The following is a 25,545-nucleotide window of genomic DNA, read 5'->3' as shown; positions in this document are numbered from 1 at the left end:
GGCCTGCCTGACTAATTTTTGTATTTTAGTAGAGATGGGATTTCACCATGTTGGCCAGGCTGGTTTCAAACTCCTAACCTCAGGTGATCCGCCCACCTCAGCCTCCCAAAGTGCTAGGATTAAAGGCGTGAGCCACTGCGCCTGGCCAAGGGGACAATTTCAACTATCTTTAACATAGTTGGTGACAAGGAAGAAAACAAAGAATGCCCCTTGGTGGCCAGAATATGTGTCACGAAGTGCATGGAATAAAGTCCAAGCACATCAGTCACAGAGGAGACTGACTCAAAGGCCACTTAAACACAGTGCAAAGCAGCAGCACCAGAACTCACACATGCTGGATGGGGGCTGTGTAAGAAGTACCTTGATTGATGGCCAGGATCTCTGAATGATAGTTTTTCCCATTCTGGTTTCTGACCATGTATTCCTGGATTGGCAAGCGTGCGGTCTTGACAGAGTACTCCCAGGCCTTTTGAAATGTCACCTTCTGTAAATACAGTTAAATCTTTTCTTATAAAATTATCCATGAGTATATTCTCAATGTAATACAGCTTTAAAAATAAGTACGCTATTGTGGAATGGAAGAAACTGCAGATAATGAGTTAACTGTCTCAAGAGCTTATGTGACAGTATCTTACTTTTGGGGGGTCACTTATCCACAGTCCTCCACTCACTACCACTTAGAACCAAGAGGGAAATAAGCAAAAGAGGCACATCTGCAGCTACAGCAGACATCAAAAGGCCCAAGAAGTCAAATCAATCAGAGCCCATTCTGAGCCCTAACTCAGTAAGACCCAATTCTGGATGTCTGGAACTTCCAGCTCATTGCCAAAAGGCAGCATCAAGAGAAAAGGCAGACAAGATTCAAGACAGGTGCACCACCGCAACAAGTGGCATTAAGGTGTGAGAACAGACAGCCCAATTAAAAGAAAGGGGCCAGGTGCAGTGGCTCACACAACACTTTGAGGCCAAGGCCAGAGGACTGCTTGAGCCCAGGAGTTCAAGACCAGCCAGGGCAACATAGGGAGACCCTGTCTCTACAAAAAAAAAAAAAAATTAACAGAGTGTGCTGGTGTGTGCCTGTAGTCCCAGCTATTCTGGAGGCTGAAGTTGGACAATCACTTGAGCCTGGGACATGTCAAGGCTGCAATGAGCTGTAATTACACCACTGCACTCCAGCCTGGGTAACAGAGGAGACCCTGTCTCAAAAGGAAGGGCTCTGAAAACTGCAAAAAGGAGTCACAACAAGTCCATCAACTTGAGGCCATTTAGTGGCAAAATACAGAAACTGATGTCCCTTTATAACATGTTCCTCAGTCATGAAGTCCCTCAGACTGAGTCTTGACTCAGTCAAATTACATTGCTGCCTTGTAAGAAGCACAGGAAAGATTTTCCACCTAAGATTTCAGGATTAAAGAGAAAGGTTCAGATTACTGGGATAATTAACATGCCAAGGCTTGGAAGCGGTCTCAATAGTGAACTATCTTACTCTAACCACCCATCCAATGTCTGTCTATTCTCTATGACTTCTCCTCCAAGAGGCCATGTGGCCACTCAGTGAACAGCTCTTGTGACAGGGAGTTCATGAATCCTGGGACAACCCACCCAACTTTGATAGTACCAGCTGATAAGAAATTCTTATTGATCTTGAGCCAAATTCTCTGTTTTCTCTGAGACTTCCACTCATTCATCCTAGGTCTGTTCCCCCAAGGCCAGACTATGCAAGTAAGATGGCCATTCACAAACCTGAAGGCAGTGATCATGCCCCTAGGAATCCTCTGGTCTCCAGATTGTAGCCTCAGTTCTGTCAACTCTTCTTTGACTATGACTTAGTTTCAAGTCCCTCCATCATTCAGGGCAAGTTCTTCTGAACTTGTTCTAAGCTAGTCAATATCATTTTGTTTACAGTCCCATAACTGACTGGCCATTATGAGTGTGGTCTAACCAGGTAGAATAGAGTGAAGTGGACCTAATACCTTTTTGGTGCTGACACCTGCCTCTCACTCACATGAAACAAAATTTTAAGAGAGAACTTCCAAAAATGTTTTAAGAGATGCAACTCTGATAAGACAAGGACTTAACTGAAAGGATAAAACTCCTTTGCATATATGAGCTATGATACGTTTTATAAAAAGTCATTCCTTTATCATCACTTTGAACTAGAGTACAGAATTCAAAATTAGTAGGATATTTGGGTGTTGCCCTAGAAGAGCTTACAATTTAGTTTATGTTCTTTGCACAATGATTCATAATAAAATGAATCTCCTTGAAGAAATGTTGTTCTTAGCTTATTTCTGTGAAGAAGCCAAACTCCAATAACAACCAAAAAGTTCTAAACATCTCACGAATCTTCCAGTTATTTTTCAGTTTACAGGTGGACAGATAACACAACATGTTAAAACTGCACATCTATAAGTCATGCACTTCTCACTGACCCTCTGAACTTAACTGCCTCAAAAAAGGGACTGTTGGCCAGGCACCGTGGCTCGTGCCTGCAATCTCAGCACTTTGGGAGGTTGAGGCAGGTGGGTAACTTGAGTCCAGGAGTTTGACACCAGCATGGGCCTTATGGTGAAACCCCAACTCAACAAAAAATTAGCTGGGCTTGGTAGCACCCACCTGTGGTCCCCGCTACTTGGGAAGCTGAGGTAGGGGGATCAATTGAGCCTGGGAGGTTGAGGCTGGAGTGAGCTGTGATTGTGCCACTGCACTCCAGCCTAGGCAGCAGAGCAAGGCCCTGTCTCAAAAAAAGAAGGGGGGGCTGTCACCCTGCTGCAGGTAAGGCTAATAAACTTTTAATTAATTATTATTATTATTTTTTAGAGACAGGGTCTCACTGTGTTGCATCACCCAGGCTGGAGTGCAGTAGTGTGATCACAGTTCTCTGCAGCCTCTAACTCCTGGGTTCAAGTAGTCCTCCAGCCCTCCAAGACTTTTTTTTTTTGAGACAGAGTCTTGTTTTGTCATCGGGCTGGAGTGCAGTGACGCAATTTCGGCTCACTGCAACCTCCGCCCCCCCGGTTCAAGAGATTCTCCTGCCTCAGCCTCCCAGTAGCTGGGATTACAGGCACACACCACCATGCCTGGCTAATTTTTATATTTTTAGTAGAGACAGGGTTTCATCATGTTGGCCAGGATGGTCTCGATCTCTTGACCTTGTGATCTGCCCGACTTGGCCTCCCAAAGGGCTGGGATTATAGCGTGAGCCACCATGCCTGGCCCAAACTTTTTACTTTGAAATATTTCAAACCTAAGAAAAGTTCAAAACAATAATACAATCAATATTCATTCCTGTAATCTGGACTCACCAGTTGTTAATATTTTGCATTTTTTCTCTCTGTATATAAATACGTATTTTGGGCTGGACAAGGTGGTTCATGCCTGCAATCCCAGTGTTTTGGGAGGCTGAGGCAGAAGGATTGCTTGCGGCCTGGAGTTCAAGACCAGCCTGAGCAACATCAAGAGACTTCGTCTCTAACAAAAATACAAAAAAAAAAAAAAAAAACATAGCTGGCCATGGTAGCATGCGCCTATAGTCCTAGGTACTCAGGAGGCTGAGACGGGAGGATTGCTTGAGACCAGAAGTTCGAGGTTGCAGTGAGCTATGATCGCACCACCTCACTCAGCCTGGATGACAGAGCAAGACCTTGTCTCAATAAAAAATAATTTGCCGAACCATTTGAAAGTAAGCTGCAGACATCACAATACTTCTTCACTAAATACTTATGCTTGCATCTAAGAACAATGACATTCTCCTACCTTACCACAATACCATTTTCACTTCAAAGAAACTTTTTAATAAATCTCTAATTTCACTTAATACACAATCTATATTAAAATCTGCTCAACTCTCCCCAAACTTTTATAAAGCTTTCCTCTCAATACAGAATTCAAACAGGCTCACATGCTGCATTTGGCCATTACGGTTTTTTAACCGTTTTTTCTTTTCCTAATTGTTTTGTAGAGATAGGTTCTCACTATGTTGCCCAGGCTGGTCCCAAACTCCTGGCCTCAAGTGATGCTCCTGCCTTGGCCTCCCTAACTGCTGGCATTGCAGACATGAGCCACTGCCTGGACGAACCTCTTTTAATCTAGAACAGCCTCCTGCCTCAGTTAAGTCCAGTCCAATTGTTTTGCAGAATGTCCCACATTCTGATTTGTCTGTTTCCTCATGATTAAATTCAGCTTAACCATTTTCTGGGCCAGGTGAGAGGGTTCACACCTATAATCCCAGCACTCTGGGAGGCTGAGATGGGAGATTGCTTAAGTCCAAGAGTTCGAGGCTGGACACAGTGAGACGCTGTCTCTACAAAAAAATTTAAAAATGAGGTTGGGCACAGTGACTCACACCTGTATCCCAGCAATTTGGGAGGCTGAGGCAGGAGGATTCCTTGAGTCCAGGAGTTTGAGACCAGTCTTGGCAATGAAGTGAGACCCTGTCTCTACCAAAAAATTCAAAAACTAGGCCAGGCACAGTGACTCATGCCTGTAATCCCAGCACTTTGGGAGGCTGAAGTGAGTAGATTGCTTGGGTCCAGGAGTTCAAGACCAGCCTGGAAAACATGGCGAGACCCTGTCTCCACAAAAAATATAAAAATTAGCTGGGCATGGTGGCACATACCTGTAGTCTCAGCTACCCAGGAGGCTGAGGCAGGTGGTTCGAATGAGCCCATGAGATTGAGGCTGCAGTGAGCCATGATCACACCACTGCACTCCAGCCTGGGCAACAGAGTGAGACCATGTCTCAAAAAAATAAATTAAAAACTAGCTAGATGTGGTGGCATGGGCCTATAGTCCTAGCTACTCAGGAGGCTGAGGTGGTGGGAGGATTGCTTGAGCCCAGGAGTTCGAGGTTGCAGTGAGCCATGATCACTCCACTGCACTCTAGCCTGGGCAACAGAGCAAGGCCCTGTTTCAAAAGGAAAAAAGAAAAAACATTTTCTGGCAAGAATACTTCACCTCAGGAGGCAGAGATTGTACCTCTATGGGTGATACTAAGTTTGATCAAGTTTGGATAAGATAGTGACCACCAGAATGCTTTATTGTAATGGTAAATCTTTGCCTTTGTTATCTGTAGGGTGATACTTTGAGACCATGTAAATAGCCAGTTCCTCCACAACCTTTCTTTCAACTATCTGAGCCAATGATTATATTAGGAGTGACAAAATGATGATTTTCTAATTCTATTATGCATTTCTTATTAGCTGGCATTCTTCTGTAAGCAGCCCCTGCTCGTTTTTTAGATGATCACTATGGAGTCATGGAACACTAATGTTTTTAAAATAAATTTAATTAAATTAACCTATCATCTGTGCTAAATATATGTACATCTCATACATACAGGAACAAATAGATAGCACACATCTACATATATATAAAATATACCCACACGTATTTTGTGATCATATAATGTCTCAAGAAGGATACATAAGAAAACTTGACATTGCTTGCCTCAGAGGAGGGGAATTGGAAGACAAAGGTAGGAAAAAGACTTATTTTTCATTCTACTCTTTTATATTTACATATTAATCTTTATTATTTAACTTATTATCTATGTAATATGTTAATTAGTAAATATAAACAAACTTATCTTGACAAATAGCTATATAAAAGAAACATATTTCAAAATTCCAGTGACACCCCAATTATTCCTCTAAAACTCCAACAGAAAAAAATGTGGATAATTCTAGGAGTTTGAAGTTTTGGGATAAGACTATTTCAGCAGAGAGGTCAATGTGAGAAGGAGCAAACTACTGTCTCAAAGAACAAACTGCCAGTAAGAATGTTGAGTCGATGCTTACTTGTCAAGATCAGAGTTATCCTTGCAGAACTGTAGAGAGAAGCTCAACAACGGCTATTTATGTAATTACCAAACAGTGCCCAGTCCAGTTCCCAAGTCTTGATTTTGCTGACATTGCTCATGAGGAGAGAGGGAACTTCACCAGCTAGAGGGCCAACCTCCTGGGGATGGCTTTCTTCCTATTCCCTCTGAGTTCTTAGATCCTCTAGATGAGATTATGACAGAGCACATGCCTCTAAAAGTAAGCACTGCTTTTTAAAACACAGATGTTGGGGCTGAAATGTATACTTACCTTCTGAATGCTTTCATCCACAAGCCCACCGAGGATGTAAACTTTGTTTAGATCAACATCTTCAAGAGCTAATGAAAAAATGAAGCCAATGAGATCAAATCTGTTTTATAATTTCTAAATCCAAAGAAAGCAAAATGAAAGAATTATTAACAATAAAAGTAGAAATTCAATAGAAAACAAAAAGAAACTTGCTCAATAAAACCAAAAGCTAATTTTCTAAAATGGCCAATAAAACAGACAAACTGTTGGCATAGCTAATCACGAAAAAGGGTAGCAGACCCAAATAAACATTAGATTCAGCAAGGAAACAATTAAAACTACAGAAGAATGTGAAATAATTATATGAGAATATTATGATCAACTGAATACCAATATATTTAAAAATTACGTGAAATGAATGATTTTCTAGGAAAAAGTAGATCTAACGTTGATCCAAGAAGGGCTAGTGGGACAGCTGACCAAGGATACTGGGAAAGACTGGCAGGCAGTACACAAGGCCCGGATGAGGACGGAAACCCTAAGTCTGTGTAGCTGTGAGCCACAGTAAGACATATCAAAGCATCCAGCAAGGCACCTGCCCATAAGAGGAGCGCAGCTCATGTGCATTACTTTTTTTGGGGGGGAAGGGGTGTCCTTCTTGAGGGGCTTCAATAAATTCTGCCACAGGGAATAATAAAACACAGTGTTAGGAACAATGGGCTATACGAATCCATGCATTCAACTACATACCATGTTCTGAGTCAGGAGTCAGGTACACAAGGGTTTCCAGAGGAAATAAACTAAAGCAGTCTTCTTCTTTTATATCTAGCTGAAAATGCAAACAGTCCAATGTTAAAACAGCTCACGGCCGGGTGGGGTGGCTCATGCCTATAATCCCAACACTTTGGGAGGCTGAGGCAGGAGGATCACTTGAGCTCACAAGTTCAAGACCAGCCTGGGCAATATGGTGAAACCCAGTCTCTACTAAAAATACAAAACAATTAACCAGGCATGGTGGCATGTGCCTGTAGTCCCAGTTATAATACATAGGAGTCTGAGATGCAAGGATGGCTTGAGCCCAGGAGGCGAAGGTTGCAGAGAGCCAAGATCATGCCACTGCACTCTAGCCTGTCTAAAAAAAAAATGCTCAAAGTTCAACAACTAGTTACTGGGCTTCGAGTTTCTATCAGGCACGGCTCTAGGTTTATCAAGGAACTGCATGTGTGACAGATTGACAGCTGCTTCTCAGAAAGTACTTAGTTAGGAGGGAAAGTAGACACAGACATTCAAACCTATTTGAAATGAGACAGCGATGTGGGGTTCTGACAGAGGTACGGGGAGCATGCTCCAGGACTACCGATGAGGGAGTAACAACATCAGGATGACCTTCTGGGGAAGGAAATGCTGGAACTGGGTTTCTGAAAGGAGATTTTTTTTTTTTTTTTTTTTTTAAAAAAACAGGGTCTGGCTCTGTCACCCAGGCTGGAGTGCCGTGGCACATCTAGGCTCACTGCAACCTCTGCCTCTCAGGTTCAAGTGATCCTCCAGCCTCAGCCTCCTGAGTAGCTGGGACTACAGGCACGCACCACTGCACCCAGATAATGTTTGTATTTTTAGTAGAGGTGGGGTTTTGCCATATTGCCTAGGCTAGTCTCGAACTCCTGAGCTCAATCCACCTACCTCGGCCTCCCAAAGTGCTAGGATTACAGGCGTGAGCCACCGTGCCCGGCCTCAAAAGAGATAATACTAACATACACAAAAGGAGAACTCAAAACTGAGGGAATCACCTAAGAAAGGCAAGAAGACAGGAAAGTAAGGGAACTATGTGGACCTGTAAAAGGAACTGTTTGGCTTCTGTAAAATAATCATTTAAAAAAAGAGAAAAGTACATAAGGCCGGGCGCGGTGGCTCAAGGCCTGTAAAATCCCCAGCACTTTTGGGAGGCCGAGACGGGCGGATCACGAGGTCAGGAGATCGAGACCATCAACTGGCTTAACATGGTGAAACCCCCGTCTCTATTAAAAATACAAAAAACAACCTAGCCCGGGCGACGTGGCGGGCGCCTGTAGTCCCAGCTATTGGGAGCTGGGCAGGAGAATGGCGTGAACCTGGGAGCGGACTTGGCAGTGAGCGAGATCCGGCCACCTGCACTCAGCCTGGGCGGCAAGCGAGGACTCCGTCTCAAAAATAAATAAATAAATAAAAAAAAAAAAATAAAAATAAAAAAATAAATAAAAAAGTACATAGAAGAAAACTGGAACTAGCTGCACTGCAAGAGAGACTGTGAAGACAGTAACAGCAAAACAGCTGGCTGTGCAGCCCTGTGCAATGCACCCTTCACATTCATCTTCCGTGGACCTTCCTGGGGAAGGCCACAACTGCTCAGTCTCAGCTACACAATGCAAACACACTGGGCATTTTCGGTGACATTTCTGAGAAACTCATCTGGATTCTTGCATGTATATGTATCACTAAATGTATGAGATCCTAGAGAGGTGAAAAGTACCCTAGTACTCCCTAAAACTTACCTTAAATTTGCATTACTTCTAAAAGGATTCCTTCTCTTCCGCCAAAACTCATGTTTCCCAATTCACCATTAATGAGAACAAGAAAGGAGTCATGGCATTTCCCAAAAATATTCCTGGAGTATACAGTCTAGCATAAAATATACAGGATACAAAATATAGTCCTAGACTCTGGTAATAATAGTACTTTGCCAATGCAGTAGGAAGATGAGAAAAAATTTTAAATGTACGACCTAATGAGAGGTTCTGAACTTTTTAGACTTCAATACTGAAAATATAACATCATATATATGAAAAGTAAAAAAAAAAATACTATTACCCACAAAACTTTTCAGACGACAATTGAAATAATATGCAAAAAGAGACTTACCAGGTAACTAGAAAATCCATCATTCATCCTCACACACTCTTCATAAAGGGGACTGTCTATTGTGAATCCAGTGAGGCAGATCCAAAATGGCCTGTCAGCTTTTTTGTTTGAACCATACAACCTTCGAATCTGTCCAGCCAGTCTACTCAATTCCTTCAAAGAAGTAAGAACAACTCAGGGCGAAAACATGGCAACTCACTCTAAATTAGCTATCAAGAAATGGGTACAGTAAGTTCACTGAACGCTACTCCAGAAAACCCCATGAACTAGGAATACATGTGTGCGTGTGTTATACCTTATAGTATCACATCTTACAAACAAAAGATAATGATACGAGTCTGGAAACAGTGAGGTAGTGGAAAACTAAGAATTCGCCCTCCTGCTGGCCCTGCTGTTTAATATATGAAAATCTTATTTTAGCTTTTATCTAAAATCTTATCTAATACTATTTAAGTTATTAAAGAGGTTTGATTAATATATAGAAATGTTTATAGAACATCAGATAAATTTGGTACCTTCTTCCTAACTTCAGGAGATGCAATAGGGTTGGAAGTTTTAACTTTTTACCCTGAATCACAGACAATGCTCTTACATAAAAGCAGTTTCACAATTTAGCTTGATTTGTTGGATAGGAGAAAAAGACTCTGGGTTTGATTTAATCTGCTATCTTAACTAAACAGTATGGAATTTTTTTTTTTTTTTTGAGACAGGGTCTGGCTCTGTTACCCAGGCTGGAGTGCAGTGGTACAATCATAGCTCACTGCAGCCTCAAATTCCTGGGCTCAAGTGATCCTCCTACCTCAGCCTCCTGAGTAACTGGGACTACAGGTACAGACCACCATACCTGGCTAATTTTTAATTTTTTAGAGACAGGTTCTTGCTATATTGCCTAGGCTAATCTCGAACTCCTGGCCTCAAGTGATCCTCTTGCCTCAGGCTCCCAAGATGCTGGGATTATAGGCAGGAGCCACTGTGCCCAGCCTAATAGTAGGGAATTCTTGGTTAACATTTTTAGAGGGCTAGAGTTAGAAGTTTCAGGTAAGAACCTCAGATCTGCAGTTTTCCTAACTTATTTGAAAAATATGCAAACACTAGCACATACAATAGATGTCTGAAAAGAGAGTTTAAAATTTATATACTGTGATATAAGGCCTAAATTTAAGGCCCAATACTATGTGCTGCCTTGACATCTGTCAAAACTGGGAATACTTCAAATAGCCTAATAGTAAGCTCCCCTCCCAACTCTGCTCCCGTAGATAAGGTCTCCTAGCTTTAAAAAAAAAATCCTTTTTCTCAAGGGTCCAAGGCATAGTCTCTGTTTATCCCTGAGGAGTGAGTTTTAGTTCCCTGCCAGCCCATGGAATTCTCCAAACAAGCCAATCACATCCTCCTATAGTAACCAGGGGGCACCTCACCCCCTAGATACTACAAAGCCCACCTCGCACAGCCCCTTGTTGTTCATTCTGTTCTTGATTACAATCCCCACTTGGCCCTGTATGGTATACAGTATCTTCCTCCCCTGGGTTGTAAGTATATGAGACTCATGAACTGCTGTGAATCGCATCTGTCCAGTGTCAGGTGTCATGCATTCTGCCATTCCCAGAACTCTAGCGTGGGAATCCTTCCCTCATCAATGTGGTGAATGAGCATCAATTAAAACACATACATTGAGGCCGGGCATGGTGGCTCACGCCTGTAATCCCAGCACTTTGGGAGGCAGAAGCGGGCAGATCACCTGAGGTCAGGAGTTTGAGACCACCCTGGCCAACATGGCAAAACCCCATCTCTACTAAAAATACAAAAAAGTTAGCTAGGCATGCCAGGCACGGTGGCTCACAAGGTCAGGAGATTGAGACCATCCTGGCTAACATGGTGAAACCCCATCTCTACCAAAAATACAAAAAATTAGCCGGGCATGGTGGCAGGCGCCTGTAGTCCCAGCTACTCGGGAGACTAAGGCACGAGAATGGCGTGAACCCAGGAGGCAGAGCTTGCAGTGAGCCAACATCGCATCACTGCACTCCAGTCCAGGCCACAGAGTGAGACTCCGTCTCAATAAAAAAGAAAAAAAAATTAGTCGGGTACGGTGGTGGGTGCCTATAATCCCAGCTGCTCAGAAGGCTGAGGCAGAAGAATCGCTTGAACCTGGGAGGCAGAGGTTACAGTAAGCTGAGATTGTGCCATTGCACTCCAGCCTGGGTGACAAGAGCAAGACTCCATCTCAAAAAAACAAAACAAAAAAACATACACGTTGCAAAAGTTCTTCCACCAGCTAATCTTCCCACAACGTGCTACCAAGCAAATACTCCTCTTCCCAAAGATTCAGTGTCTGGAAAACTGAACCTGAAAGGTTCCATCCAGACCGAGGACATCATGAACAAAGAGGCAAAGATGTTGGGCCTGAAACAAAAGACAAGGTAAAAATTTGCAGACTAAACCAAACTACAAATATTCTCTTCCAGATTCTTTACAACAGCCACCTTGGAACTTAGTAATCCAGTATAGGAAATCAAACACTTTCCTAGTTTACTAAGGAATCCCAGAAGCTGGAGTTGGTCATATTCTTCGTGAAAGCTGCACCCTTCTGGGCCTCCCTCATGCGAGCAGGAATTCCAGTGGATATTCTACCTTCTTTGACATGTGGTGGGTCATACTCAAATCGATACACAGTCTTGGTCCTGAGTGTTTGGCTTCCAAAAGTTTCTCTTTGGTTAGAGCTCTCAGGAAACGTTTGCTGTGCTGGGGACAGATGCCTAAAGCAGAAATATCAGAAATAAATAAAAGGGGAAAACCAGAGGAATAATACTATATAAGAAACAAATCTCCCTAGCCAGGTGAGTTTTGTTTTTGTTTTGGTTTTTTTTTTTTTTTTTTTTTTCATATAAAGAGAAACTTGATAGTGGTATAAGGTATTCGTTCATTAGGAGATTTACACATAGCAGAGCAGGGAGGAGTATGGGCTGTGGAGCACACAGCAGGGTTTGAATCCAAGTTCAGTTTGTTCACTGATTAGCTAAATTATCTTGGGCATAATTATGTTAATTTCTCGAAGACTCAGTCTCTTCACCTACAAAATGGGAATGATAATAGCTCCTCTCCACTGAGGTAATCCATGTAAAATTCTTAGAACTGAACCTAGCACAGAGTACTGAATAAATGATACTGTTGCTGGTATCATTCCATCTATTCTGAGCTTATAAACACATACGCTAATTAGACAGCCTATATTTGAAAAGCAACCTTAAATTTTGCTTTTTTTTTTTTTGAGATGGAGTCTCACTCTGTCGCCCAGGCTGGAGTGCAGTGGCTCAATCTCGGCTCACTGCAACCTCCACCTCCCGGGTTCGAGATTGTCTTGCCTCAGCCTCCTGAGTAGCTGGGACTACAGGCAACTGCCACCACACCGGGCTAATTTTTTGTATTTTTAGGAGAGATGGGGTTTCACCATGTTAGCCAGGACGGTCGTGATCCACCCACCTTGGCCTCCCAAAGTGCTGGGATTACAGACGTGAGCCGCCCCGCCCAGCTGCAAATTTTGCTTTCTTTGATGTTTTGATTCCCAAGAAAATAGGACAGTGGGTCCCACATCCCAGATGCTGCTTTTTACTTAAACAAAATTCCTACTCTCCTTGGAACATGCAGACACGTTTGCTAAAAAATAAATACGATTATACCAGCAGTCTCATTTATTGTCACCTGGATTTTCTGCACGATTGGCTTTTCTTCGCTCTTTTTCTTGCTTTCTTTTGCTCTTCTTTGCTGCAACTATCTTTTCCCAGTGTCTCTGTTTTCTCTGGACATTTTTCTTATATTATCCAGAAAACAAAATTGTTTCAGAACTTCATAAGCACCAAAAAAGGAAAATGAACATTAGAAACATTTACTTATTTTTTCTCATTTATATATAAAGTTTGGCGAGAAAAAGGAAATTACTCACAAAAACAAACCTAGACTGGATCGTGTTTAGAGAAAACAGAGCCCCAGAAAAAGAGATGTGACCTGGTCAAGGTCACAGAACATTGATTAGTGACAGGGCCTGGAGTTTAGATTTCCTGATCCTTCAGAGGTGTATCAAAAATTCCTTTTGAACTTTATTTACTTTTCCTATGACTCAAATGAAACTAAAACTTTAAACCAGTTAGCAGAACATTAATTCATCACTTAGAATACACAAAACTCATTCCCAGTCTCTCTTTTCACTACCAGTATCCATCCTTAAAACAGGGGTGTCTGAGACAGTCCATCGTTCAAGGTCTATGGCCAGGCAATTCACTACACTCACCGAGCACCATGCTGTACTGCCTGTGGCCAGGGTCTCTCCCTCCTGGCACTCGCCTTCCGCATCAATCTGCAGAAGCTGGAAGCCTTCAGGAAGTCCATCTTCACCTGTCTCCTCCTCTAGGACGCCTTCTTCCCCCTGCAGCACAGGTGACTCTACTCTCTGAGTACTCCCTTCCAATCTCCAGTCCATGTGCTTAGTCCTCTGTTCTTTCAACCAGACTGGAAAAAGGCACAATTATGTGAGCTATTACATTATTTCACTAACATAGGTATCTCCCTGCATCCAAATAACAAAGTGTTATTGTGTTACCAAAAGATCAGAACTGTGTAAAATACTGAACCAGATTTACTGGACTGAGAAAAACTTGTGTCTTCCAGGGAAATGATTCAGCAGAGAAACAGTTCAGTAGTAAGGAAGCCAAATATACTTTTTTTTTTTTTTGAGACAGAGTTTCGATCTTGTTACTCAGGCTGGAGTGCAATGGCGTGATCTCAGCTCACTGCAAACTCTGCCACCCGAGGGCAAGTGATTCTCCTGCCTCAGCCTCCTGAGTAGCTGGGATTACAGGCATCTGCCACCAAGCCCGGCTAATTTTTGTATTTTTAGTAGAGACGGGGTTTCACCATGCTGGCCAGGCTGGTCTCAGACTCCTGACTTCAAGTGATCCACCCACTTCAGCCTCCCAAAGTGTAGGGACTACAGGCATGAGCCACTGTGCCCAGCCCCAGATACACTTCTTAGAGGACATGCACAACACCTGACATCTCCAAGCAGTCAATGATTATCTACTGCTGCAATGATACAGATAACCAAGTTATTTATTGTGTACTTTAAAATGCATTATATGATTTGAGGGTAGGACAGAGATTGCAAAAGCCACTTCACCTCCCCCATTATGTTTCAACCAGTTTATTTTCAAAATCCTTCCTTTAGCAAATATTTACTGAACACCTACTATAAGTAAGGTACTATACTAGAGACATTCTGGGAGGATGAACCAAAATATACGGTAGAGTGACATGAAACCAAGAATTCTTTTAGGTAGTTGGTATGTATCAGACTTAGTTTTTTAAAACTATGTATTCCCTCCAACTCAGCTAAGTACCACTGCAGTAGAAAGCCACAGTCACCAATGAAAATGTTTAATATCCCTCAGAAGTGCTGAGGTTGAAAACTATGGACAAGCACTGTTACAGAACACTTTAACAAATGATGTCATAATTTCAAAGTGGAGTTCAAAATCTAAGAACGGTATGAGTCAGAAATGCTTTAGTCAGCCAGGTGCAGTGGCTCACGCCTGTAATCCCAGCACTTTGAAAGGCCAAGGCAGGTGGATCACCTGAGATCAGGAGTTCGAGACCAACCTGACCAACATGGAGAAACCCTGTCTTTACTAAAAATACAAAATTGGCCAGGCATGGTGGCACATGCCTATAATCCCAGCTACTAGGGAGGCTGAGGCACGAGAATCCCTTGAACCTGGGAGGCGGAGGTTGCGGTGAGCCGAGATCGTGCCATTGCACTCCAGCCTGGGCAACAAGAGTGAAACTCCGTCTCAAAAAAAAAGAAATGCTTTAGTAAATGGTCAAGTGTCATAGACCAAGAATGATGTGACCATTACCTATGGCTGGTCCTCTGAGTGTAGTCACACAACCACTATTTTATGAAAAATACATCTTAAAAAGTGTAAGTCTATGCAGTATGATTCATGTACATGGTAAAAAGACCTATTTATAATGAAAAGTAATAATCCACACTCCTATCCCTCCACCTCTAGTGGCAACCCTTGCTAACCAGTTGTTTTTCGTTCTTTTGTTAACTAACCCCTTAACCTGAACTCATATGCTTACATCATTATTTCATGATTCATCAGCTTTGAATGTATTGACTTGCTATGAAACCTAAGAATTCAAATCGCTTAAATCAGTCCCTACTATTATTATTACTATTTTTGAGACAGGGTCTCACTGTTACCCAAGCTTGAGTGCAGTGGTACAATCATGGTTCACTACAGCCTCAACCTGCCGGGCTCAAGCAATCCTCCCACCTCAGCCTCCCATGTAGCTAGGACTACAGGCATGCATCACAATGCTTGGCTAATTTTTAAATTTTCTGCAGAGATGGGGAAAATGTTGCCCAGGCTGGTCTCCAACTCCTGAGCTCCCACCTCGGCCTCCCAAAGTGTTGGAATTACAGGTGTGAGCCACTGCACCCAATCAACCCCTATTATTTTTATTTGAGACGGAGTCTCACTCTGTTGCCCAGACTGGAGTGCAGTGTTGCGATCTCAGCTCACTGCAACCTCCGCCTCCCAGGTTCAAGCAATTCTCCTGCTTCAGCCTCCCCAGTAGCTGGGATTACCAGGCCCGCCTAATTTTTGTATTTTTAGTAGAGATGGGGTTTCACCATGTTGGTCAGGCTGGTCTCAAATTCCTGACCTCAGGTGATCCACCACCTTGGCCTCCCAAAGTGCTGGGATTACAGGTGTGAGCCACTGCGCCTGGCCTCACCTCAGAAAGTTTAACTTTCTTCTCCACTTTCCAAATCAGTCTTCATCCCATTCCCACAACTTGCCAAAGGCAACCACTGTTCTGTTTGCTATAACCATGAATTATCTGTATCTATTATGCAACTTCATATAAATAGACGCAAACATTATGTACTCTTTAGCACTTGACATTTTCCCCTTAAAATATTTGAGACTTACACATGTATGTATCAGTAGTTGCTTTTTTATTGCTGAATAGCATTCCACTGTATGACTGTATCACAACTAATTTATTCTGTTGATGGGTATGTGAGATTTTTTCCAGCTTGGGGAATAAATCTGCTATGAACATTTTCATAGATGTGTTTTTGTGGACATATGTTTTCACATCCATTGACTAAGTTTTAAGAGTAGAATTGCTAGGTCATAGGATAGGTGTGTATTTAACTCATAAGAAACTACCATCCATTTCTCAAAGTATTATACCATTTTACACTGCCTGTCAGCAACGTATGAGCATTCCAAATGTTCCACAGCATCACCATCTGGGGACCCCTATGCAGATTTCTGGAATTCCTTTGCTACACAGCTCCCTCCTTGCCAGTACCCTGCTGTATGCAGCCATCGCAGCAGCCCTAAATTCAACTGTTTCCTCCACCCAATGACACCGATGCACTCTGTATGGGCTCCGTGTCACTATGCACCCTCAGGTAGAAAGCCAGGGTGACTGTGGGGCTTCGCTTGTGTGTTTCTTCTTCCTCAAGGATTACAGTCTTGTCCTGACTACTGCCCAATACCTGAAAACAATTTCTTCATATCCTTTGTCCAGTTTTATAGTTTATTGTAGGAAGGGAAGTCCAATACCCATTCCTTCTGTCATAACAATTACCAGAAGTCTTTAATACTTTTAAGAATATTTTTAAACTTCTATTTCTTGTTCAAGACATAGTATTTCTGACTCCCCAATATCTTTAGGCTATGAACATAAACACCCTTATATTTTATCTCTGTTCCTCCTTTAATTTTCCAACTGAGCCTTTAATTTTATATGGTCAAGGTAGGTTTTCCATTTTGCCCTGACAAAACAATTAAGTGCTTTGTCTATCCCTGTGGTATTTTCTAAAATTTGTAAACCAAATTTGTAAACTATTTTTTGAGATAGGGTCTCACTCTGTTGCCCAAGCTGGGGTGCAGTAGTACAATCACGGCTCACTGCAGCCTTGACCTCCCATGCTCGGGTGATCCTCCCACCTCAGCCTCATAAGTAGCTGGGATGACAGGTATGCACCACCATACCCAGCTAATTTTTGTATTTTTAGTGGAGACAGGGTTTCACCATGTTATCCAAGCTGGTCTGGAATTCCTGGGCTCAAGAAATCCACCTGCGTCAGCCTCCCAAAATGCTGGGATTACAGGTGTGAGCCACTGTACCCGGCTGTAAACTGCTCTTATATTATTATAACTCCATAAATATCATTCACTGTAGAGATGGCTACTGTCCTAGAATTATATTTTCTTTTCCATTTTGACTCCTGTGTTTGGAAAACATTTCTAGTGTTGAGTTCATATTGCCTTTTTTCTTGTACTCCATCAAATGCTCAAAAGTGGCCCAAATGTAGTTGTTTTCAGTTCAGACACACTTAAATAGGTTTAGGTGGAAAAATAGCATTCTTAGAATTCAGACACACTTCCTAGCTTGCCACTTGTGAGTGATGGGACAATATCTAGAAGATTTAAGTCTCTGCCATAGAGTCTCTCCACGAAATGGGATAAAACCACCTCACAGGATTGTTGCAAGAATTAGATACCTTTCACTTACTGATATAAAACAAGTACTCATGAAATACTTGCTGTTGTTAACTACTATTCACAACCCCTTCAGTGTTGTTCTTACAGTTGTTCTTAAAAGGTAAATCTTCTGAGTTTTGGTTATTCGTGACATATCATGTGAACATGTGACCACCAGATACATTCCTGAAGATGACCAAGTAAATTACCTTCCAGATTTTCAAAATTATAGATTTGAAATTTGTGTCCATTTGTCTGCCTAGGCTAAAGTTTATTTCTGCTTAGAAATCCTTTAAAACCCAGTACAAATTAATTTTTAAACGTATTCACAACAGACTCTATCACAAAGAATTAGTGGCATGTATAAAATTTCATAATGTATGCAATATTTCCAGAGAAATGAGGAAAATACCAAGCTGGCTGGGCACAGAAGCTCATGCCTGTAATCGCAGCACTTTGGAAGGCTAAGGAGGGAGGATCAATTGAGCCTAGGGGTTCAAGACCAGCCTGGGGAACAAAGTGAGACCCCATCTCCATAAAAAATAATTAGATGGGCATGGTGATGCACACCTGTAGTCCCAGCTATTGGGAGGCTGAAGCCAGAAGATCGCTTCAGCCCAGGAGATCGAGGCTGCAGCGGGCTACAATGAAGTGCCATTGCACTTCAACCTGGGTAACAGAGCAAACCATGTTTCAAAAACAAAACCAAAAATCCAAGCTATTCTTAAACATTTCAGAAGCACTCCACATGAATGAACAGTGGATTGAATATATATATATATATATATATATTTTTTTTTTTTTAAGATATAGGTCTTGCTATGTTGCCCAGGCCAGTATTGAACTCCTAGCCTCAGGTCATCCTCACACCTCAGCTTCCCAGTCACTGGGTAGAGGTGTGAGCCACTGTGCTGGCATATATATACACACACACACACATATACTTTTTTTTTTTTTTTTTTTGAGATAGTCTTGCTCTGTCACCCAGGCTGGAGTGCAGTGACATGATCTCGACTCATTGCAACCTCCACCACCCAGGTTCAAGCGACTCTCATGTCTCAGCCTCCCTAGTACCTGGGACTACAGGAATGCACCACCACACCAGGCTAATTTTTTGGTATTTTTAGTAAAGACCAAGTTTTGCCAACTTGGCCAGGCTGGTCTCGAACTCCTGACCTCAAGTGATCCGCCCACCTCAGCCTCCCAAAGTGCTGGGATTACAGGAGTGAGCCACTGCACCCAGCCCATAAATATGTATGTTTAACAAAAGATATCTAGACCCCTGTTATGACAGTTTTTTAGATGACTGAACAGACTTTGTTATGCCAACCATCAGTCACCTGCATTTTTCTGCATATAGGCATTCAGAAAAGAATAAATGAAAAGATAAAGATAAACTAATCCTTAACTGACAACTTCATTTTATTAGGGTGAGAAAACCAACACCAATTTGTTAAATAAATGCTAATTTGTTAATAGCCATGTGATCTCTTCCTCCTTTAAACTTCAAAGCATTTTGTATTTTTACCTGTGTTGACCATTCATTAGTTCATAAACATTCCACTGAGCTCCTCCGGTATGCCGGGGCCTGTTGGGGAATGACTGGGAGGCAACGGATCTAGAGCTCTCTCTGCAGGTAGTCTCGCTGAGGAGGAGAAAACAGATCAAGGATAGGAGATCCTAGGAGCTACAGACTTCCACTGTTGTTTTTAAAAACTGGAAAGTCTGTGCTGGTATTTTCTCTCCTATCAAACTGAATTCTTTTGTAGGAGGGCTTATACCTACATTTACCTAAACACTGAAGAGTTCACATTATAGTTCCTTGAAAACAGCAATGTTTATTTTTTGTTGAATTGAACTGAAATTTACCGCCACCACTCCCACTCCCTTCCTCTCTTTTCCCCTCGTTTTACCTCATGCTTCTCCAAATCTCTGTAGTCCCTGAGAATGTTTCTTAGACCAGGAACTTGGGATGCAATAATCTTGAAAATCAAATAAAAACAACTCCAACCACCACCAGAAGAGTAATAAAACAAGCTAACACTCCTGAAGGCAGAGCCCAACTCTTTTGTATCTTTGTATCTCTGTTAACTGGCATAAGGCCTGGAACAGAATGGAAGCTCAGTAAATACTAATTAGGTGATTGCCACCTAGGGATCCTCAGAAAGCAAAGGTGAAGTTGGATATCACAGAAGCAGAGATCTGCTCAATCTGTGTGGGACATTATCTACGCCCAGATTTAGCTTTTTTTTTTTTTTTTTTTTTGACATAGGAATTACCATTCTAACCATTTGTAAATGTGCAGCTAAAAACACACTAAGAGCTTCCACATTGTTTGCCACCATCACCACCGTCCATCTCCAGAGCTTGTTCATCTTCCTAAAGTGAAACTCTGTGACCTTTATGTAACTCTCCATTACCCAATCCTGGCAGCACCTTTACATTTCCTATCTGTATGAATCTGACTGCTGCTCTGGTTTGAATGTTTGTCCCCCTCTCACATTCAGGTTGAAATTTAATTGCCATTGTAACAGTATTAAGAAGTGAGATTTCATTTATTTCCCGTTTCTTCATTCAAAATCTTTTCTGAGCCTCCATTATGGGTCCAGTGCTGAATACTGGGACTATTCCTTACTTTCATTCAACAAAGTTACTAAGCACCTGACAGAACAGTACATCCTGGGGACTTGGGGATGACATTCGTTCAGCTTTCATGGGGCTCCAACTATCTGACCCAGCCTTGCATGACAGCTGCCTGTTTCCCCACTAGATTATAAACCCAGGGAACAATTCACCTGTACACACTTAATGCTGAGCCTGTTAGCATCCTAAATATTTGATAATCAGCTCTTCTGCTTAGAATCCTGCAGTACTCTCCATTTCACTTAAGGTAAATAGCCCAAATCCATACAATGACCTATGCAGATCATTAAGGTCTACCTCCCAGTTTCCCCTGCACTCTCTGGTTTGCTGTTCCTCAAACATACCCTTCAGGGCCTTTGCATTCGCCGTTCTCTTTACCCTCAATGCTCTTCCCTCAAACACTTATAGACTACCTTCCTCCCCTCATTCAGATTTGTACTATACAACATAACTTATTTTATTTATTTTTTGCCGGAACCTCCTCCATCCCTACAATGTAGGCAAGTGCTGTTTGCTTATAGACGCTCAATAAATACTTGCTGAGTTCATAAATACTCCACTCCGCACTCCCACCCTAGGTTGGCAGAGGCCTCAGACCTTTGCTAGCCCAAGTCCTACCTGATGGGCATCTACGCTGCCGCTAAATGATGGCACATCGACTCCAGCCCGAGAGCACCCCGCCTGCGGGTGCCTCCCGGCCCACAAGCTGCGGCGCGTGCGAGTAGAGGCAGGAAGAGAAAGCCCAGGAAGGTAGTGTACCACAGGCCACATGACTGCTAAACGCTGCTTTCCCAGCGTCCGACCCCCGCGAGGGAGGCGGCTGTCCCAGGCTGAACCCCGCAGCCCCCAGTCAGCCCCCTAAACCAGCAGACAGCGTACCTGACCCCTGGCAGCGGCGGCGGCGCCTTCGGATTTCGCCTCCGGCCTCGCTTCCGCTTCCTAACCCCGCTCCGAATGGCATCCTGGGAATTGTAGTTTTTCATCTGCCGGCCGCTCGTGGGGCCGGGCCGGAGCGGAGGCTGTGGCTTCTGCTCCCAGTCCTGGCTCTGGGGAGCTGCGTCCAGCTGTGGGGCCGGGCCGGAGCGGAGGCTAAGGCTTCTACTCCCAGCCTTGACGCTGGGGAGCTGCGTCCCGCCGTGGGGGTTGCCCACCTTCTCTGAGCCCCGGTTTCCCCGTCTGTTAGACGGCGATCACAACCCCAACCCCTTGCCAACTTCACAGGGCTCCTGCAGGTGACCAGGTGCTATGTTGGTTGTCAAGGGCTGGACATTATGGATATTGCGAAACTGGGGTGTGTGAAACAAAAAGAAAAACAAAATTCTAAGCCCCGCAGCCGACTGAATGGAACTCCCTCTCGGCCAAGGGTATTCCAAAGAAACATTAAAAACTAGTTAAGGCCATGTTGGGAAGCGGGAGCGGAGGGGGGCGGTTGGGCATGTCTGATATTATATCCCGTCCCTTTCGGAGTTTAGACCCAACTGGGACTGGCAGAACAGAATCTTTGTAGCAATAAGATACCAAATTCCAACCTGACATCACATGACAGAAAAAGAAACCAAAAACTTTTACCCCAAAATATGTTTCATTGCCATAATTTGAAATGGCCCTGCAAAGCTGTTTTGTGTTGGGGGTGCGGGAGGGATTTGCACCTGTAAAAAATCTCTATTACCATAACTAGATCTTTCCCTTCCCAGGCCCTCCCAATTCTGAAGCGATTAGCTGAGTCTAGCACCTTTTTTCCCTTCGTTAACAGGTGAAACCAAATTTGGATCGCCCATCATTCCACAGCCTTGCCCTTCCCCAGGTTTTGCCACAATCAGCAGAGCCCTCGAGCTGACACAGCCCTTTCCTGAGCTCACAACCTCCCTCTCCACTGCCCCAGCGCACAACAGAGATGTCAGGACTTTGATCAGGATGATTCCAGCCCCTGGGCACTCTTCCTCCATCAAAGACACGAAGCGGCTTGCCCAAGACTTGGCCTCCTTATCAGTCACTCTTCCTTCATTCCTGCAGTCCTAGGGGTCTCACCCATTCAGAGACACTCCAACCTGAATGAGCCCGAACTCCCGTTCAAGAAACTACAGCCTGGTTGGATTCCTCCTTGGCCCAACTTTCCCTCTCTGGACTTTTCTTTCCACTGCTCCTCCAGCACCTACCACCCATTCCCAATCCATGCTCCAATCCATCCTTTATCAGCTTCCAGGGCGATTTCTTTCTTTTCTTTTCTTTCTTTCTTTTTTTTTTTTTTTTTTTTTTTTTTACAAATTTTCTTTTTTTAATTCTTATTTTATTTTATTTTTTTAATAGAGATGGGGTTTCACCATGTTGCCCAGGCTGGTCTTGAACTCCTGGGCTCAAGCTATCTGCTCGCCTCAGCCTCTCAAATTGCTGCGATTACAGGTGTGAGCCACTGTGCCTGGCTGTGATTTTTAAATACTAACACTAAACATTCATTCCCGACCCCTCCCCGCCCCATAAGGCTTTTTCTAAAGCCCAGCTTTAACATCTCTGCTCTGCTCAGAGACGGCCCTGGCTTCCCACTGTCTGCTGAAATGCCCCAGTGGGACTTGCACAGTGGCTTAAATGATCTTCAATGACGCCTTCAGGTTTTAGCTCACACCACACCTACCAGTCCCTGCACCTCACACTGAGCCATGCTGAACACTTTCCCCCACTCCCTGCCACCACTCTTGTGTCCTTTGCCTCTGAATAAGCTCACGGCCACTTTCCAGTGGGAGGAAAAGACCTTCTAGCTGGTCTCATTGCTTGCCCCAAACCCCACTCCATCCGTTTGCCATATGATTATGTGTCTCTCCTGATGTAAAATCTAACCCCCTTTCCGAGGTCTTGCATTATACAACCCAGCTCCTGCATGCACCTCCCAGCTTCATCTCCTATCACTCCTCTCCAGCTTGCTATGTTCCAGTTGTACTGATCCTGAAATGCTTCAAATGCCCTGTGAGCCTTTGCAAATACTGTTCCCTTTCCTCTCACTTTTCCATGGCTGGCTTCTTATACTTTAGGCCCCAGCTTCAGCATTCCCTCTTCAGAAAGGCCTTTCCTGAGGACCACTCTGGCAAGATTGGTTCATTGTATCCCTGTCTTGGCATCTTCTTGTTTTCTTTGTTACCTCTCAGTCGGTAATGGATTTTTTTTCTGTGTCTTTCCTACAATTATAAGTTCCTTGAGGAGACTATGTCTGCCATGTTCATGGTTGTATTCCCAGTGCCACTACATAGTAAATATTTGTTGACAGAGTAAATGAATGATTTTTCTCTACGTTCTTGACATATCCAAATTCTATCTGTCAAATCCAGGACCTGACACACAGTAGACACTCAATAAATACTTCTTGACATGCTAGTTTTAATGCTGCCTTCTGCAGGAACGCTGCCTTCCCTGATTACTACTCTGCCCCTTACCCAAAATGACTTCTCTCTCGTTAGACCCCTCACAGCACCTTATCTGTTCTCTTTGGAGGCCTTGAGTGAACCGTGCCTTATGTTGTAAGCCTCTGTCTCCACGTATCACCCAATCTCTATCAGGAGCTTTTCAAAATATAATGATTCTTCCCCAATTAGTTACATTCATAATGCTGCATCAGGCATCACCTGGCATGGGCATCGCACGAATGTTTGTTGAAAGAAATGAATCAGCCAATGTGATGGTGGGTGGGAAAAGGAAGGAAAGGTGTAAATGTCCCATCGTTTCTTAGTCACTAAACAACTGACTCTTGCATTTCAGGGTAGCAAGTCCCCGTTCTGCCTATCTCATGTTGGAGGCTGCATGACTCCAAAGAAAGTGCTAAACGGTGCAATTTCCCCTGCTTCTTTAGCTTTTCAACAAACAGTGAAGGGTTTCCCAGCAATTGTGGAACTTAGTTCTCCTCATGGGAACTGTGGAGAAAAATAGCAGCTCCATACAGTAGCAACTCAAGACAGTTAATGAATTCAAGGGGAGGAGAAGCAAAGAAAAAGGAAACAAACACTTATTGAGTGCTGAGCTGGAAGCTTCAGTCTTCTTTCTGCCTTCCATGATTATGTATTCATCACAATAATGCTGAATATATGTTATTCAACAATCTCTAGGGTGTTGGCCATATTAGAAAAATGCATTCAAGGTATCTAAATAAGGCATCTGCCACATCGTAGGCCCTCATTAAATGAAAAGTATTATTTCCTTTATCCAGATGGGGAAACTGAGGCCCAGAGAAACGCCTAATAACACAGGCCAAAGCCAGGATTCAAATCCTCATTGAGGCCAGGTGCGGTGGCTCACCCCTGTAATCCTAGCACTTTGAGAGGCCAAGGTGGGCAGATAACCTGGGTGCGGGGGTTCAAGACCAGCCTGGGTAACATGGTGAAACCCCTCTCTACTAAAAAAATACAAAAATTAGCTGGACATGGCAGCAGATGCCTGTAATCCCAGCTACTCAGGAGGCTGAGGCAGGAGAATCGCTTGAACCTGGGAGGCAGAGGTTGCAGTGAGCCAAGATCACACCATTGCACTCCATCCTGGGCAACAAGAGTGAAACTCCATCTAAAAAAAAAAAAAAAAAATTCTTGTTGAGTGAAGTCCCGAGCTCCTCCCCTAAACTTGTGAACACATAGGTTGTGTTCACATAAATGAGTGATTTACCTCTTCATAGCTTTCTGCTGGCAAAAGTTTTAAGTCCCGTTTAACATTAGGCAATTTTTATTATTTTGGTGCCCTGTCGTTCCTATTTTTCATTGCCATGAAACTGTTTCCAATCTGTGTTCAAGAGCCTCATTTAAATTGTATTCAAAGTATTCTAAGAAACAGGCCTCAAGAAAATATGTCTTTTCCTGGCACAAGTACTGGTTAACTGGTTTCTAGTTATTAATAACAAGTCATTGGTAACAGGAGATGGGAAGGAAGGATGCCTTTTCACGTCTTCTCTCAGGTATTGTTTTCCTTCTGATTGGAGAGAGTTGAGGTGTGTGACTTAACACTCTCCTCTCTGTTCCTGCTTTTGCTGGATGGAGAAGAGGAGCCCTAGGGAAAAGCCACGGGAGCAGCACTGAGCTCACAACCAGACGGACAAGGGACTCCTTTAATGAACTCTAATAGCCTAAGGTGAGTGACTAAACCACCTTTGGCCTGGACAGAGAAGCAGGCAAAGAGGCATCCCAAGGGAGGCTTAAAATCAGTTTCCCTGGGGTCTAAAAACAAAATGCAGGGTATGGTTTCGGACTAGAATAGACATCCATAAGAGCCGACAGTCATAACTAGCATTTTTCATTTACTAGATTGAGTACTTGCTGGATTTCTATCCCATAAAATGGGCACTATTAGTATCCCAATTTGCAGAAAAGAAAGCCAAAGCACTGAGAGGTGAAATGGCTTGTCTAAGGTCCACC

At 43.3% G+C, this 25,545-nt stretch overlaps 1 protein-coding gene across 8 annotated transcripts in view; it reads right to left on the bottom strand.

Moving 5' to 3' along the window:
* Positions 1-21,123, bottom strand: part of TRMT10B (tRNA methyltransferase 10B) — a 32,974-nt gene extending 11,851 nt beyond the window's left edge. For 4 of the 8 annotated variants that reach the window (XM_017853540.1, XM_017853542.1, XM_017853544.1 and 1 more), the window contains exons 1-9: positions 21,044-21,100; positions 19,050-19,166; positions 13,246-13,463; positions 12,660-12,768; positions 11,592-11,716; positions 8,964-9,116; positions 6,819-6,897; positions 6,090-6,157; positions 361-484 (exon numbers count right to left, since the gene is read on the bottom strand). In XM_017853540.1, coding sequence (XP_017709029.1) covers positions 361-484; positions 6,090-6,157; positions 6,819-6,897; positions 8,964-9,116; positions 11,592-11,716; positions 12,660-12,768; positions 13,246-13,463; positions 19,050-19,062 — 889 coding nt within the window. In that variant the 5' untranslated portion in view covers positions 19,063-19,166; positions 21,044-21,100. The other 4 variants (XM_017853541.1, XM_017853545.1, XM_017853546.1 and 1 more) reach the window with 4 other exon arrangements.
* Positions 21,124-25,545: the final 4,422 nt, after the last annotated feature.

The sequence above is a fragment of the Rhinopithecus bieti genome, unplaced genomic scaffold (assembly GCF_001698545.2).
Source record: "Rhinopithecus bieti isolate Rb0 unplaced genomic scaffold, ASM169854v2 scaffold_36417, whole genome shotgun sequence".
Classification (NCBI taxonomy): domain Eukaryota; kingdom Metazoa; phylum Chordata; class Mammalia; order Primates; family Cercopithecidae; genus Rhinopithecus; species Rhinopithecus bieti.
Note: the sequence above shows the minus strand (reverse complement) of the source record. Positions and strands in the feature narration are given on the sequence as shown.